The 14079-nt window shown below is 35.5% G+C and overlaps 1 protein-coding gene across 1 annotated transcript in view; it reads left to right on the top strand.

The window, feature by feature from the left end:
• The first annotated feature begins 603 nt into the window (after positions 1 to 603).
• LOC150105630 (uncharacterized) overlaps positions 604 to 14079 on the top strand; it is a 169545-nt gene continuing 156069 nt past the window's right edge. The window contains exon 1 of the mRNA XM_090394956.1: positions 604 to 723. Coding sequence (XP_090251082.1) covers positions 663 to 723 — 61 coding nt within the window. The 5' untranslated portion in view covers positions 604 to 662. The remainder of the gene's footprint in view (positions 724 to 14079) is intronic.

Below are 14079 nucleotides of genomic sequence, written 5' to 3'. Positions count from 1 at the left end.
CTCTGTGCTGTGAAAGAGCTGTATTTTTGCTATCAAATGAATGTATTAGTTGATTAAACTGATTGTTAAGTCCGAAATTTTCTTTTATATATTCATATAATATAAACTTCATATAAACACTTTTATATATTCATTCCAATTGTTCATTTTGATAAAACGTTTTAAATTTTTTATCAAATTTATCAAAAAATTTCAATTTTTTAATATATATAATAAATCCTTGAATGCATTTTACTCCTAAAGGGAGCAGACAGAACTCTTACATTTAAAATCCACCAAATCGTTCTAATGGTATGAGGGGAAAGCGTCTCTGACCTTGTACTAATTTTTCGTTGGAATCATTAAATGAAAACATGAAGTGATCTGATAAAGGGTTCTTTCTTCATTGGACTGATTAAAGTATAAACGAATACAATAAGATAACAAAAAGTAAGCAGATTAATTCAACATGTTTTAAGTCAGCTTTCATACTAATTTTACAGTAGCTTTCCGTCATGTTGATCTTGTTTTCAATGATATCAACAAAGCTCGCACGTTTTAAAACAACTCTCTTCCATGTGTCAGTACTGTTTACAACGCCACCTTTCCCCTTGTTTCCGATGACCCGTTGCTCTAATACTTCTATCGTTCGGTTCCTTAGTCGATCGTCGGCGGGAACTGGAATGAGTTGGTCTGATAAGTTAGAACTTTTATTGCGGAATTTTGACATAAAAACTAGAATAGGTAAGTTTTATTTAATTACGATAAATGCACATTTTGATCAGTTGCCAAAATAATGTCATTCTCAAGGACGTCAGATACGTACGCTCTTGACGCCGATGCAACGCTTCATGTCTCGGATAGATGTATAGTTACTCTTCGTCAGGAGAGCGTACTTCGAGATCGGTGTTTTCTTGAGCGTTCGTTTCGCGTTTCTTTTTGGCTTGGTTTTTAAGTCTGATGTACAGCGTAATAATATTTATTTACTTACGAGGGGTAATATGTCAAATAAAGCTAACTCGAGGCAACAACAACAAAAAAAAAAGACCAAACTTTAATCCGATACTGTCATTTTTCCGTTAATATGTCATTAAAGTAGAGAAAGTGTTCTTATAATTTTCACAACTATAAAGTGAATTAAAAGTGTGATTCACAAGGAACTTGTGGATTCCTCAAATTTTTATTGCTTTTGAAATTCACAAAATTACTTAAACCTATATAATGAAAGCGAGCATTCAGTAACTTTCCATCAGTGTATCTATTCTCACAGGCTCTCCATTTAAAAAAATAATAATAATAAAGCAAAACGCATTACCCTCTCTCCTCAACAACTCCTTTACCCATCTTCCAGGGTGATCTTTTGTTCTCTCACTTCTCTCTCTCCACCTCCATTTGTAATATCCGTATTGCACAGAGTATTACAATCAGGTAAATGGCCTCAACAATGTAAATATCTATATTAGTCACCTCTTTACTAGACTCTGCACTTTGCATTTCTTAAACTGCTTCCCCACAGTTCCATAATCTTCATATTGTCTTAATACTCAGCAGTAATTCTCCAGAGATTGAGAATGGGTCTAGTTTTTTAACCTAATTTTCTAATGGAAACTAGGTGATCAAAGATTACAAATTTCATTCACTTTCTGAAGCACATTTTAATTAGCATTAAAACTGCAGCTCCACTCATGGCCAAGCTAAATTATCGAAATCTTCTTGAAGGGAGTTAATATTACTCATAATGCTTCCCATCTTTGTATCATTAACAGATTACCAAATATCACACAGGCCATAAAATTCATTAAGCAGTTAGGGCCCCCGAGAACAGCACCTTGCAGAACACTACTGGGTATCATTATCTTCTGGAATGCTGCTTCCACTCTCATAAACAGCTTGCTGATACAGTTTAGAGCTAGTCTCTGCTCCATCTGAGCAATCTATTTATTCACCTCTGCCTTTTCTTAATACACCAGCTTTTTTTGTGATGATATATCAAATGCCTTTATGAAGTCTAAGGATGGCATTCTATATATGAGGGTCTTTTATTGAACACATTAATTATTTTATTATGAAATGCAAGTAGATTGCTAAAGCAAAAGACTTATTTCATGAACTCATGCCGACCATTATAGAAATCCCATTGGCCTGTATTCTATTTCTAACAATTCTCTTCTATAGGCTAACCGACTGATGCAAGTATATGGACTAGTTCGTATTGCAAACTTCTATAGTAGCATATATTCTTGTGTAGTGATACTATTCTGCCTTTTTTTTCACTCTTTAGGAAACTTGTAGTGTTAGGGCTGGATTTACACATAAGCTACAGCTTAAGGCTTCACATTACAAAGGGCCTTCCCCTCAGTATTGATAATCTAAAATTTATCCAGCAGAAGGTATCTTAAAAGTTCCAGCCTAGGGCTCACAACAACCTTACATTCAGAGCCCTGCTGGTAGTATATTGATTTTTGTCATAACCATAGCTGACCATGCATTGGTGATATAACAGTGAGACATGTTAGATCATTCCAGACAGGAATGATTAATATGATTAATAGTTTTGATAATGTTTTATGCGGTATGATCACTAGCCATGCCAGAAAGAACAAATAAATTATTGATTTCAGATAAACAGTGTGCTTAAACCATTTTTATTATTTTTATTTTTTTTATTACTTTTTAATGAATCGTTCTTAATTAATGCTATATAAAATCAGTATGATTTTTATTTTATTATTATTTTTTATTGTACTTATCTTTTGTTTCACTCTTGTTACTGTTTTGATTTAGATCACTTTACAAATACTAGAGATTTTTATATGGCTCTCCACTAGTATGTCAGATCGTATGCAGGATGTAATAACTGATAAAACATAGAATGGAAATATAAAATGTCAGATAGGATATTGACTCTATGATGAACAGATAACAATATGCATAAGATATGACAAGGAAGACATTCCATAATTGACATCCAAGATGAGAAAGTAACTTATTCATTACAAACAAATCCTTCACAAATACAAATTTTGATTAGGTTGAGCTCTAGTGATTGGTTTATGTAATGCTCTTAAACCATTCTTAGAAATGTGCATCAAGTATTTTTTTTTTTACCTTGGAAGATTTTTCTCACTATCAAAAAAGGAAAAGTGCTTTGTTATGGAGTAAGTTAGTTATATGAGAAAATAAAGGTTTGCAGTGATCTTGTCCTCCATTTGAATGAGTACATTTGTCATTCCAAATTTGTTGTTTTCTAGAATTATGGCTGAAGCATTTTAAACTGTGAGGCCATTGTATTAGAGTGTTATGTCTGTAAACTATATGTGTTCTGGCCTGTGTGCTTGTTTTGTAAGATGAAATACTTGAGTTTGTGATAGAGGGAACTCTTTTGGAATATATGTGAAGCCTATTCTAATCATCACAGAAATACTTCATCTTGAACTGTGACTTTTGTACTTGAGGATGTCAAGTTTTGAGATTGATGATAGATGAAATACTGAAATTCAGAAGACTTCACTCCACTGAAGTTATAAAGATGGCTTGAGGATTGCTGGGTGAGGAAGTTGAGAAAGATGCTGACTAGTAGAGAGAGAGAGAAATGGAATGGAAAATGTGTGACTGTATGAGACTGGTCAGGATTGTATCTGGACTGCTATGATTAACAGTCTCAACCTCAAAGGAGATGATGAGATGAAGAAACTAAATAGTAAAGCAGCAGCAGGTAATAAAGGTAACATCAGACCTGTGGAATGAGTATAGATCAAGAAAATGTAATTTGATGAGATGAAAAAGAAGTTTCCATCCTTGTAGGTTTTATATGAAAATGACAGATGATAGATTATCATGTTTTCACATGAGATTATCTATCATCTAGTATGTATTTATTTTTTGGGGCAATCCTAATAAAGTTTGAGAGCTGGAAGGTGTTTTATAAGCATCCATGCCATACTAGAATTTAAATCCCTGGTTTGTCAGTGACAGTATTAAGGCTTTACTCATTCCACAAGCTGACATTGCCAGCTATGGAGAGGTAGTGATTAGTGCACAGACAATGAAGGAATTTCAAGTATATTGAAATTTAAGACAGACCTTACATAGTGAGTCATTTGAACCCATGGAATTCTAGAAGTTAATGATGGTAATGATTTTTTTTTTTTTTTAAGGTTGATTCCACTTTTTTTGGGAATAAGCTGTCTGTTGTAGATATAAGATATATCAATAAACTAGCATTAGACGCTCACTTTGGCATTTAATCATCTGGTGCAATTACTTATTGTGATACATCTTTTATCTATAGAACTAGTGCTGTTGTGTTGTAGATTTACCTTTTTATGGAGGGAAGTTTTCATAATAACAACAAAATGTTTTCATTGTATTGTTTGCATTATAGTTACTTTTATATAATGTTACTGCTATAAGATAACCTTGTATAGTTCATTTTTCCTTATGCCATTATTGGCCAACATTGACATAGGGACTTGTTGCAATAAAGTGCTTTGTTTTGTTGCATAGAAAACTTATCTGTTAATCCTCAGAATTTTGAATTAATCACTTCTTTTGAGGTGTAACTGGCATTATTATCTATTGATGCCAGTAAGCTTTCTTCATTCCTTGTTTCTTATAAGCATTCACAGGATTTATGCTTATAGGAAGCAGGGATATTAGCCTTTCTATAATTCAAGCTTTATTATATGTGCATATTAATTTTTTTCTGGATATGCTGCTCATAGCAGGCATTAATATCTAAATTGACATATAATATCTAAAACATTTATTATAAAAATGTAAATATGCACAGTGGTCTTTATCATATGTCTGTTTAAGCTTCTTTCATATATGCTGATGACAGCAGGGGAATTATGTTCACATAAGGTAGACATGAAAGAGGGAAATAATGGTAGTGTGGTTTGAGGTGGAGGTTGATAGGAAGACACATTTAGTTGGCTGTATAAACAACTTGGGTTAATGAATAAAGGAAGAATGATTATTAGGGGTGATTTTAATTATGGCAGTATAGATCAGAATGAAGAGATAGCATATGGGAATAGGAAAATGAATTTCTTCAGAGGCAGCTGTCTCAGGCAGCATGTGTAATCTTCCACAGGTGAGAGAACTAGCTGGCAGAGTGTCAAGAAAAGTCAGTTCATGTTGAAGGAGAGAAAAGAATAAGAGATGTACAAATTCATCACCAACACACGAAATCATGTATTTTATATGTAAAATTTTCCAACTGTTATAAAAGCAAAATAGTTACCACTTTAAAAACTAGAATGTTCATAAAAGGAAAGCTAATTTTCCAACGCATAATAATAAACACTCATCCCATGAAACAGATTGATTACTCTATTATTGGAATAGATTTGCCTTCTGCCATGTGCAGAAGTGTCGAGGATTAAAAGTTTTAGATCTGATCATTTCATCAGAGGATGTAATTGTGAATGGGGTTTTGCACTTCCATCCAGCTGGTGAGAGTGATCACCTGGGTTGTGGCTAGCCATATGCAGACTTCTGTGAGGAAAGGATATATGTGGATGTACTAGGCTGGTGATTATGACAAGCTTAGGAGTCAGCTTGGAGTTATAACATGAAATGAGGAGTTGAGCAGTAAGGAAATAAATGCTGCTTGAGAACTGATGAAGAAATACATGACAGCATCAATGTGAATGCATTCCAAAGGTTAAAAAGGTTGAATAAGGATGAATGAGGGGATTAAGCATGAAAATATGGAAGAAGAAGAAGACACTTTGGAGGTAGCACGAGATGAATAATGATAATTGTAATAATCAGTTGCATGAAGAGTATAAGGAATGATGTATGCAAGAGATAAGAAGAAAAGAGATGAAGGAAAAAATCAGGAGAGTAGTATTGAAGAGACATAAGTGTTTGGCAGTGGAAACAGTAGTAGTGTGTGAGATGAAGGGAATGAGAATGCAAGAGGAACAGGAAACAGATGGACAGGGAGATATGGCATAGAGAAAAAGAGCGAGAGTGGATGTTGAAAGTAGCAGGAAATGTGTGTATGGGGATGGAGTATATTGTGATGCGAGTGGAGAAGTTGAGATTGAATGGATATATGTGGTAAGTGGTGATAAAGGCGATTTGGCAAGGGCAGGTGTGGTGAGGAAATCACAACCAACAGTTGGCTTGGATAGGACTAGCTATAGACCTGAATATGAACTACTGTGTTTGTTTACAAATGGCAGAAGTATCAGAAATAAGGGAGATGAAATTGTTTTCCTGATTGAGTTTATTCTCCCCAAAATCATTGGAATAAGTGAAACATGATTGAATGAAGATGATATCCTAATGAGAATAAAAATGGAAGGATATAGTGTTTTTTTGCAAGGAGAGAAAGCACAAGAAGGGAGGAGTAGTGTACTGATGATAGCAGGAGAATTATGTTCACATAAAATAGACATGAAAGAGGGAAATAGTGGCAGTGGTTATGAGGCAGTGTGGTGTAAAGTGAAGGTTGACAGGAAGACATATTTTGTTGGATGTTGCTATAAGCCAGGTAATGTGGAGGGTGGTGATAAAGAAACGTATAAATAACTTGGATTAGTGAACAAAGGAAGGGTAATTATCATGAGCAACTTGAATTATGGCAGTATAGATTGGAATGAAGAAACAGCATTTGGAAATATGGAAAATGAATTTCTTGAGTTCTTGAGAGATAACTTTCTCAGGCAGCACAGGAAGGAGGGCACACAAGGATCAAGAGTTCTAGATCTGATTGTTTTATCAGAGGATGTAATTGTGAGGAGGGGGGGGGGTTCACACTTTCCTCCAGTTGATGAAAGTTGGATCATGAAGTGATCACCTGGGTCATGGCTAGCCATTGCAGACATTTGTGAGGAAAGGATATAGGTGGAATTATAAGGCTGGTGATTATGACAAGCTAAGGAAACAGCTTGGAGCCATAACATGGAACGAAGAGTTGAGCGGTAAGGAAATAGATGCTGCTTGGGAACTGACAAAGAAATGCATAGCATTGTCGATGTGTGAATGTTTTCTGAAGGCCAAAAGGCTGAATAAGGTTGGTGTAAAATGGATGAAGGTGGAGCTTAAGCATGAAATCTGGAAAAAGAAGGTACTTTGTAGGAAGTACAAGATGAATAATGGTAATAATCATTTACATGAGTATAAAGAACAAGTCAGGAGAGTGACTCAGTAAGGAAAACAAAAGTGCAGTATGAGCAGAAATTGGCAAATCAGGTGAAGAAAAACCCTAGAGTTTTTTTAGATACTCGGCAAGTAGAAGGAAGAATGAGCATGGTAAGATGATGATGATGTCAATGGATGAAAGTGGTAGAATGGTAACTGCTGCAGAAGATAAGACACTGTTGAGGTATTCAGTGATCAGTTTATAAGGATGTTTCATTTCATGATTCCAGACTGATTAGGATGGAATCATGAGGAACTTAAGTGTAGAGGACATAGGAGAGGATGGCTAAATTGTGAGTGAGCTTGGAGGTATTTGAGGATATAAATAAACTTGATGTCAATAAGGCAATAGGATTTAATGACTTATCACCATGCATCTTTAAGGAATGTTCTAGGGTATTGGCAGTAGCACATGCCAATTTAATAAGAGTCTTGCAAGTATACAGGTTCCAAGGGAGTGGTGGAAGAAGGGTAAAATTGTTCCACTGTATAAAGGTGGTGCTAAGGCTTTAGCTTTAAATTATAGGCCAATCTGTATATCTGGAGTTGTGGTGAAGGTACTGGAGAAATTGGTGAGAAGTAGGATACAGAAATGAGGTGATAACAGCAGTATTCTCTGTGGGTATCAGCATGGGTTTGTTAAAGGGAGATCATGTTATATGACAAGCTGGTAAATAAATTGAAACGTGGGAATGGATAACAGACTTCTGAGTTGGATCAATGACTGGCTATCAGATAGGTATCAGAAAGTTGTATAAGGAAGTGCAGTATCCCAAAGGTCACTAATGGTGTTCTGCAGGGGTCAGTTTTGGGACCATTTGTTGTTCAATTTGTATGTTAATAATATTGGGATTGGTTTAACTAATGATATGCAGCTGTTTGCAGATGATGCAAAACTGGGGAGAGCAATGCAAAGTCAAGCAGATGTTATGGCCTTTCAAAGGACTTGAATAGATTGCATGAATGGTCAGATAAGTGGAACTGTCAGTTTAATGTTGCAAAGTGTAAGGTTTGAGATTTGGTAAGCAACGATAGGATGTGAAGTATACGCTTGGTGGAGAAACTTTAAAGGAAGTAGAGATGAGAGTTTGAGGAGTGATGGTAGACAAGGACCTGAAATTCATGTGATGTCTTCACAACTTGTGAAGTCATCATATCGGATAATGGCAATGATGCAGAAGACTTTGACATGCAGAAATAGAGGTTATGATGCTATTGTATAATGCCTTAATCAGGCCTCATATGGATTATTGTGCACTGATTTGGTCACCGAGTTTTCATGGTGATGAGGATATGTTGGAAATGGTCTAGAGAAGATTTAAAAAGGTGGTTAGTGGTCTTTGGAATGTGGAATATGAGCACAGATTGAGAGAAATGTAAGTTGCAGAGCTTTGTGAATAAGAGGAAGAGACAGGATATGATTGAGCTATATAATCTAGTCAGGGATTGTTATCAGTTTGACATGGTAGAGCTTTTTTATAGAATGGGATTCGGGGTAGAACAAGAAGCCATTGCTGGAAACTGTATAAGGAGGGTGTGAGCAGAGAAGTGAGGAGCAGGTTCTTTTGCATGAAGAGTGGTTGGTGATTGGAATGCATTGCCTGAGTGTTGTGAATGTAGACACTTTGAATCAGTTTAAAGCACAGTTGGATAAGCATTGTGTGCACTAGTGTGTACAACTAATAATGAGTCTCTGATTCCATGGAGGTCAGATGTTAATAATAATTAAAGAGCAAGACAGGAGAGTGGCTCAGTTAGTAAGGACAACAAAAGTGCTGTATGAGCAGAAATTAGCAAATCAAGCCAAGAAAAAAAAAACTCTACAGTCTTTTTAGATATGGGCAAGTAGAAGGAAGAATGATTATGGTAAGATGATGTTAATGGATGAAAATGGTAGAAAGTAACTGCTGCAGAAGACATTGTTGAGGTATTCACTGATCAGTTTATAAGAGTGTTTCATCCATTTACATCATCTTACCATAATCGTTCTTCCTTCTGCTTGCCACCTTCCATATACAAATTTCAGGGATATCCTCTTGCTTTTTCTATGCCTATATGAAAAATAGCTTTTTCATTACTCTAGTATAATTCCCTTATTTGTATGTTGCAATTGTATTCTTCTTTTTAATATTATTATACGAGTATCACCATGGAGTCAGAAGACTCATCGTAGGAGACCCAAACTATCAAAACAATATCAATCATACCTCTTCTTAAATTCATTCAGATGAAGCAAGAAACCTAAAGATTATTATTATTACCCAAGACCTCATGGAGTCAAAGACTCATCTGGGAGGTCCTTTTATCACACACACATCTTGTCATACCGGGTCTTAAACACACTCAAACTCCTTGCAGACACCACACTCTCAGGCAAGGCATTCCAATCATTCACAACTCTGCACGAAAAAAACCTGCCTCTCACTCCCCTACTCACACCCTCTTTATACAGTTTCCAGGGATGACCTCTGGTTCTCCCCTGATCTCCCACTATTCTCTGTAGAACTTCTCCACCATTGATCTTATAACAACCCCTTACCAACTTGTAGGTCTCTATCATATCTCCCCCTCTTCCTTCTCTCCACCAGACTCTGCAAATTACATCTTTTCAATCTTTCCTCATACTCAACATTCTAGAGGTCAGAAACTACCTTGGTTAGTTGTCTTTGGACCCTTTCCAACATCTCTTCATTCTTCTGAAAACCCATACTATATAGAAACCTAAACTATTTAGTTACTCTTCTAAACTTCCAGACTTTTCCACAGTCTTACCTTCTGAAAACCATGTAATCATACCTGTGCATAACCATAACCTAATCCAAAATGCAGCTTGATGAAGGTCTTATCATCAATTTTCTTATCATTTATTCTGTGTGTGTCATTGTACTCCTATTATTGTCATAATTTGTGTGTTGCCCTCAAAAGTCTTTAATTCTCATGTCCTTATTTACCATCATTCCAGGTTCCACATATTTTCCATCTCCTTTGAACTAAAAGTGAAAATACACACATACACCATCCTATTCTTATCCAAATTTCAGTACTTTAAATCATACTTGACATGAAATTATTTCCTTGTTCTAATCCTTTTACTCAAGTATGAGCAAACAAAAGTTGGTGCTTGAATTATTTTCGATGCTACTTTTATATAGATATCACTCAGGCTTGGTTACATAAAGGATTAAAACAGGAATTTTTTTAATTGAAAGTGAGTTAATTGGTCTCATATATAGGTAGCAGGATTTTCCTCCTGCAAAAACGGGAAACTGGCCACAGAACATGCACACAGTTAAAAACTACTTGCTTTTAGTAATAACTAGTGGGTCATGTAGTGTAGAGTTAGGTTAGCTGAGGAGAAGGTTGGGATGTTGTAGATCTTAAGTGTGGTTGCCAGTTTTTGAGAGATTGTCCTCACAGACAAGAGTGGTGAAGCCTCTGTATAATGTTTCTATGTTTAGTTTATGAGGCCTGTTTGAAGTAAGAATATTCTTTAAGAATTTTTTCTCATCATTTTTGAATTATTGAGTTGGAGAGGATATATTCATCAATGATAATGCTTCCCATTTCCAAAAAATAGACAGGAATCATACTTACTTTTTAAGGTATGATCTCAGTCTACTTCCTAGAACTTGAAAGTCTTACACAATCATTTCTGTTTAAATTTGGTTGTTGGAGAGCTTTACTTTTTTTGGCCACCCACCTATGTCAATTCTTATTAGAAAGAATTGATTTGTGTTAATAGCTAGAATGATTATTAAAATTATCAAATGCAACATCTTCATTTTATTTTGTCTAAAACATTAAATATTACCAATCTGAGCTTATTGGCTATTGCAAAAGATAACCAGGTCAGGCTGAACAAAGCTGTCATTCTCTTTCTGTCTTCCCATATGCTTCATGAATACTTGAATAAAATATTGTCCCAGTTTTTTTTTTTTGTAAATCTTTTTTGTGGTTTTCTTATTGGTCTTTTCCCTTTATGAATTATTCTTCTTGGTATTCTTTCTAAATTCTTCCTTTTTTTATAAACCACTTCAAGCAGACCCAAACCCAAACCACTTCAAGCAGACATTTACATTTCTTCAACACTTTCTAGTTCCAGTATCCTGATATCCATATTTTTCTCTTTCTCTCCACCCCCCCCCCTCTCTCTCTCTCATGCACATACACTCTCAATTACTCTTTCTTTTCTTATTTTTGCCAGCATTATTCTCACAGCTTTCATTTCCAATGCCTGTATTCTACTTTTATTTTATTCGTCTCTCTGTCTTTTCTGCATATGACAGACTGGATAAAAAGAAACCTCTATTAATCAAAAGCTTACACTTCATTGTCCTAAACTGACTACTTACACTATTAAAGAAATTCTCCTTGGTATCTTCTAATCTAAATTATATTGCCAGAAAGCATGCTTTCTTCATCATTAGCATCACACTAACCACTTGACCAACTTTTTTCGGTTTAGATTATTTTTATTGTATGAGTGCACTATCCTGCCTACCAGATATCAGAAGTCACCAGAAGTGACTTGAAAAAGTCACCACATTTAGTCTAACCCTTAGATGTTCCATATACCAAATGCGCTATAGGTTTACACCTTTTCATAGGTGGGATTCTGTTTGTAACAATCCCCCTGTAATGTCATTCACCATCTTTTTCCCCACATTCCAAGTGATTTATGCCCACAAGCAACAACTACCCCTGATCATTTTTCTCTGACATTTGAGTCTGCATATAGTGCCATTCTGGTAACCCACTGATACCTCCTTTTCCATATGCATTTTTTTTTTCTCCCTACAATTTCATCACCAATTGCTTCTTCAGTCACCCAGTTTCATATTCTACATGTTTCATTTCATTCTTTGTGTGCCAACACTTTCATCTATGTTCTCTGAAATCATATTCGTTTCTTTCATTTATGTCCTCTCTTTATTGCTATCTCCTGTATATATGTCACTCATTCACTCCATTGTCACATAGACAAATACTCTTGTTCTGTTTATTCTTTCTTTTTTGCAGTCCAAAGTTTTTTCCCACATCCAAAAAGTGTACATATAATAATTTTCTCAGTGGACCTGCTGAAAAAATTATCTAGAACAAACTTTTTCTCTGAATTAAGGATTTCTCTGATTAAGGATCAAATTAAGGATTTATGTAGTGTTAGAAGTTGTACAGGTGAGAAGTAGTAGCTTGAGTAAAAAAAAGATATTTAATTTTTTGAAGATAGGGAGTACATCGTAATGCATAAGAAATGTTAGTTAGGACAAGAAGAGAAATGAGATTTTGCAAGGATATTTGAGAGGTTAACTGTGATCTTTCTTGTGCAAAATAAAACCGAACTGTGTTTTGCTCTATTTTGAGGGCAATGAAGTTGACTAGGTTGTCCTCACCCATTTCCCTTCTGGTATTAATATGGGAAAGTCTGGTATTAATAACTGCTTATGGCAATGGTGGGAGGATTTTGGGATATTTGAGCACTACAATATTTGTCAGATGAAAAAGAGGAATGGAGAGTGTACTGTCATCAAAACTATGGATAACATTTGATATTAGTAAGGGATACTCTGGCATTGGTACCACAGCATATAATGAAAGACCAGGCATGAAATTGGTAATCCAGTTGTGAAGAGTTGGAGGTAAATTGGGTCTGGCAAATAGATTGGTAGACATTATTTTGCCACACACAATTAAATTTCCTATAAATGTCAAGTGATCACACAAGATTTTCCAAATCTTTGCATGGCTTGTGCTCAATAGGATAATGTTGGCAAAGAGGTCTTCTGGATTGAGAGTCATAGAGAATACATAATGTTAAGTCTTCTTTCTTACTGAAGCTGCTGATCCCTTTCTCATTTAGTTTGGCGAGAAAATAATGGGGGGAAAAAAAGGCACTATACAACAATGTGATATTTTGAAGACACATTTAGAAGGGACTGGATATAGACTTGCTATAGGATAGAGGTCAGATAACATGAAACGTTTTATGAAGAGATATCTCTTAGTTTCAAAAGCTTAAGTTTTGAACACAACTAACGGGGAATACTGTTAGTACCAGATGACTTTTGGTAACCAAGCTATTTGTGATTCTTCTGATGTCTTGCTGATGAAACACCAGGGAGATGTTAATGGGCATTTTTTTTTAGTATAAAGTTGGTGCTCATTTGACTTGGTCATCTATCCGTGAGTTGGAGAAGAACGATTCCAGATAGTTATATTTTGGTATTAGACTAATCTTTTGGTCCCTTGACAATGGCAAGGGACCAGAAAATTTGAATGGCATTTGAGCAGGAGGCAATTTCTTTGCACTTAGCCTTGCAGAGTCATATTTAGTTTTACCAAATATGACTCTGGTCTTTTTTGTAGTTATTTGAAGTGTGGGTTGAGTGTGAAGCCAAGAATTTTGGTTTCAGACCACTTGTGATATACCATATTTTTTCTTAGTCTACTTTATCATGTTTGTTGGAGAACCATGCCTTGGATAGTGTCATGGTTTTTAAGTGGAATAAGATCCAAACATTAAATTAAAGATACCATCTCCTTATCCAAGTATTTTCAGGACTGGGGCAACTCGTTTATAGAAGCTAATGATTTCACATCACTTGCCTTAGTATCCCATAATGTAAAGCACATATCCTTGCAGACATGTATAATGCTATCCATTATGGGACGGGGTCACTACCAGTGTTGGCCCTAGGAATTTTGCTGCCCTGTGCATTAGTATATTTTGCCGCCCCTTCTCCCCTATTTTGCCACCTTCATTGTTAGAACTTCTGAGCTCATGGAAACATGAGCTCAGAAGTTTTGGTTTCGGTTCTTTCTCTTATTTTCTCTTGTACTACATTAGCTGTTTTAGTTTTTAGATATTTATGCAAATCCCTGCTTTGTTTCTGAATATCGTGTTCTTTTTCAGATTTTCGTTAGCAATATTCTGCGCTGATAGTT

This window comes from Typopeltis vanoorti, chromosome 6 (genome assembly GCF_054136105.1).
Source record: "Typopeltis vanoorti isolate ZY-2024b chromosome 6, IOZ_Tvanoo_1.0, whole genome shotgun sequence".
Taxonomy (NCBI): Eukaryota; Metazoa; Arthropoda; class Arachnida; order Uropygi; family Thelyphonidae; genus Typopeltis; species Typopeltis vanoorti.
Note: the sequence above shows the minus strand (reverse complement) of the source record. Positions and strands in the feature narration are given on the sequence as shown.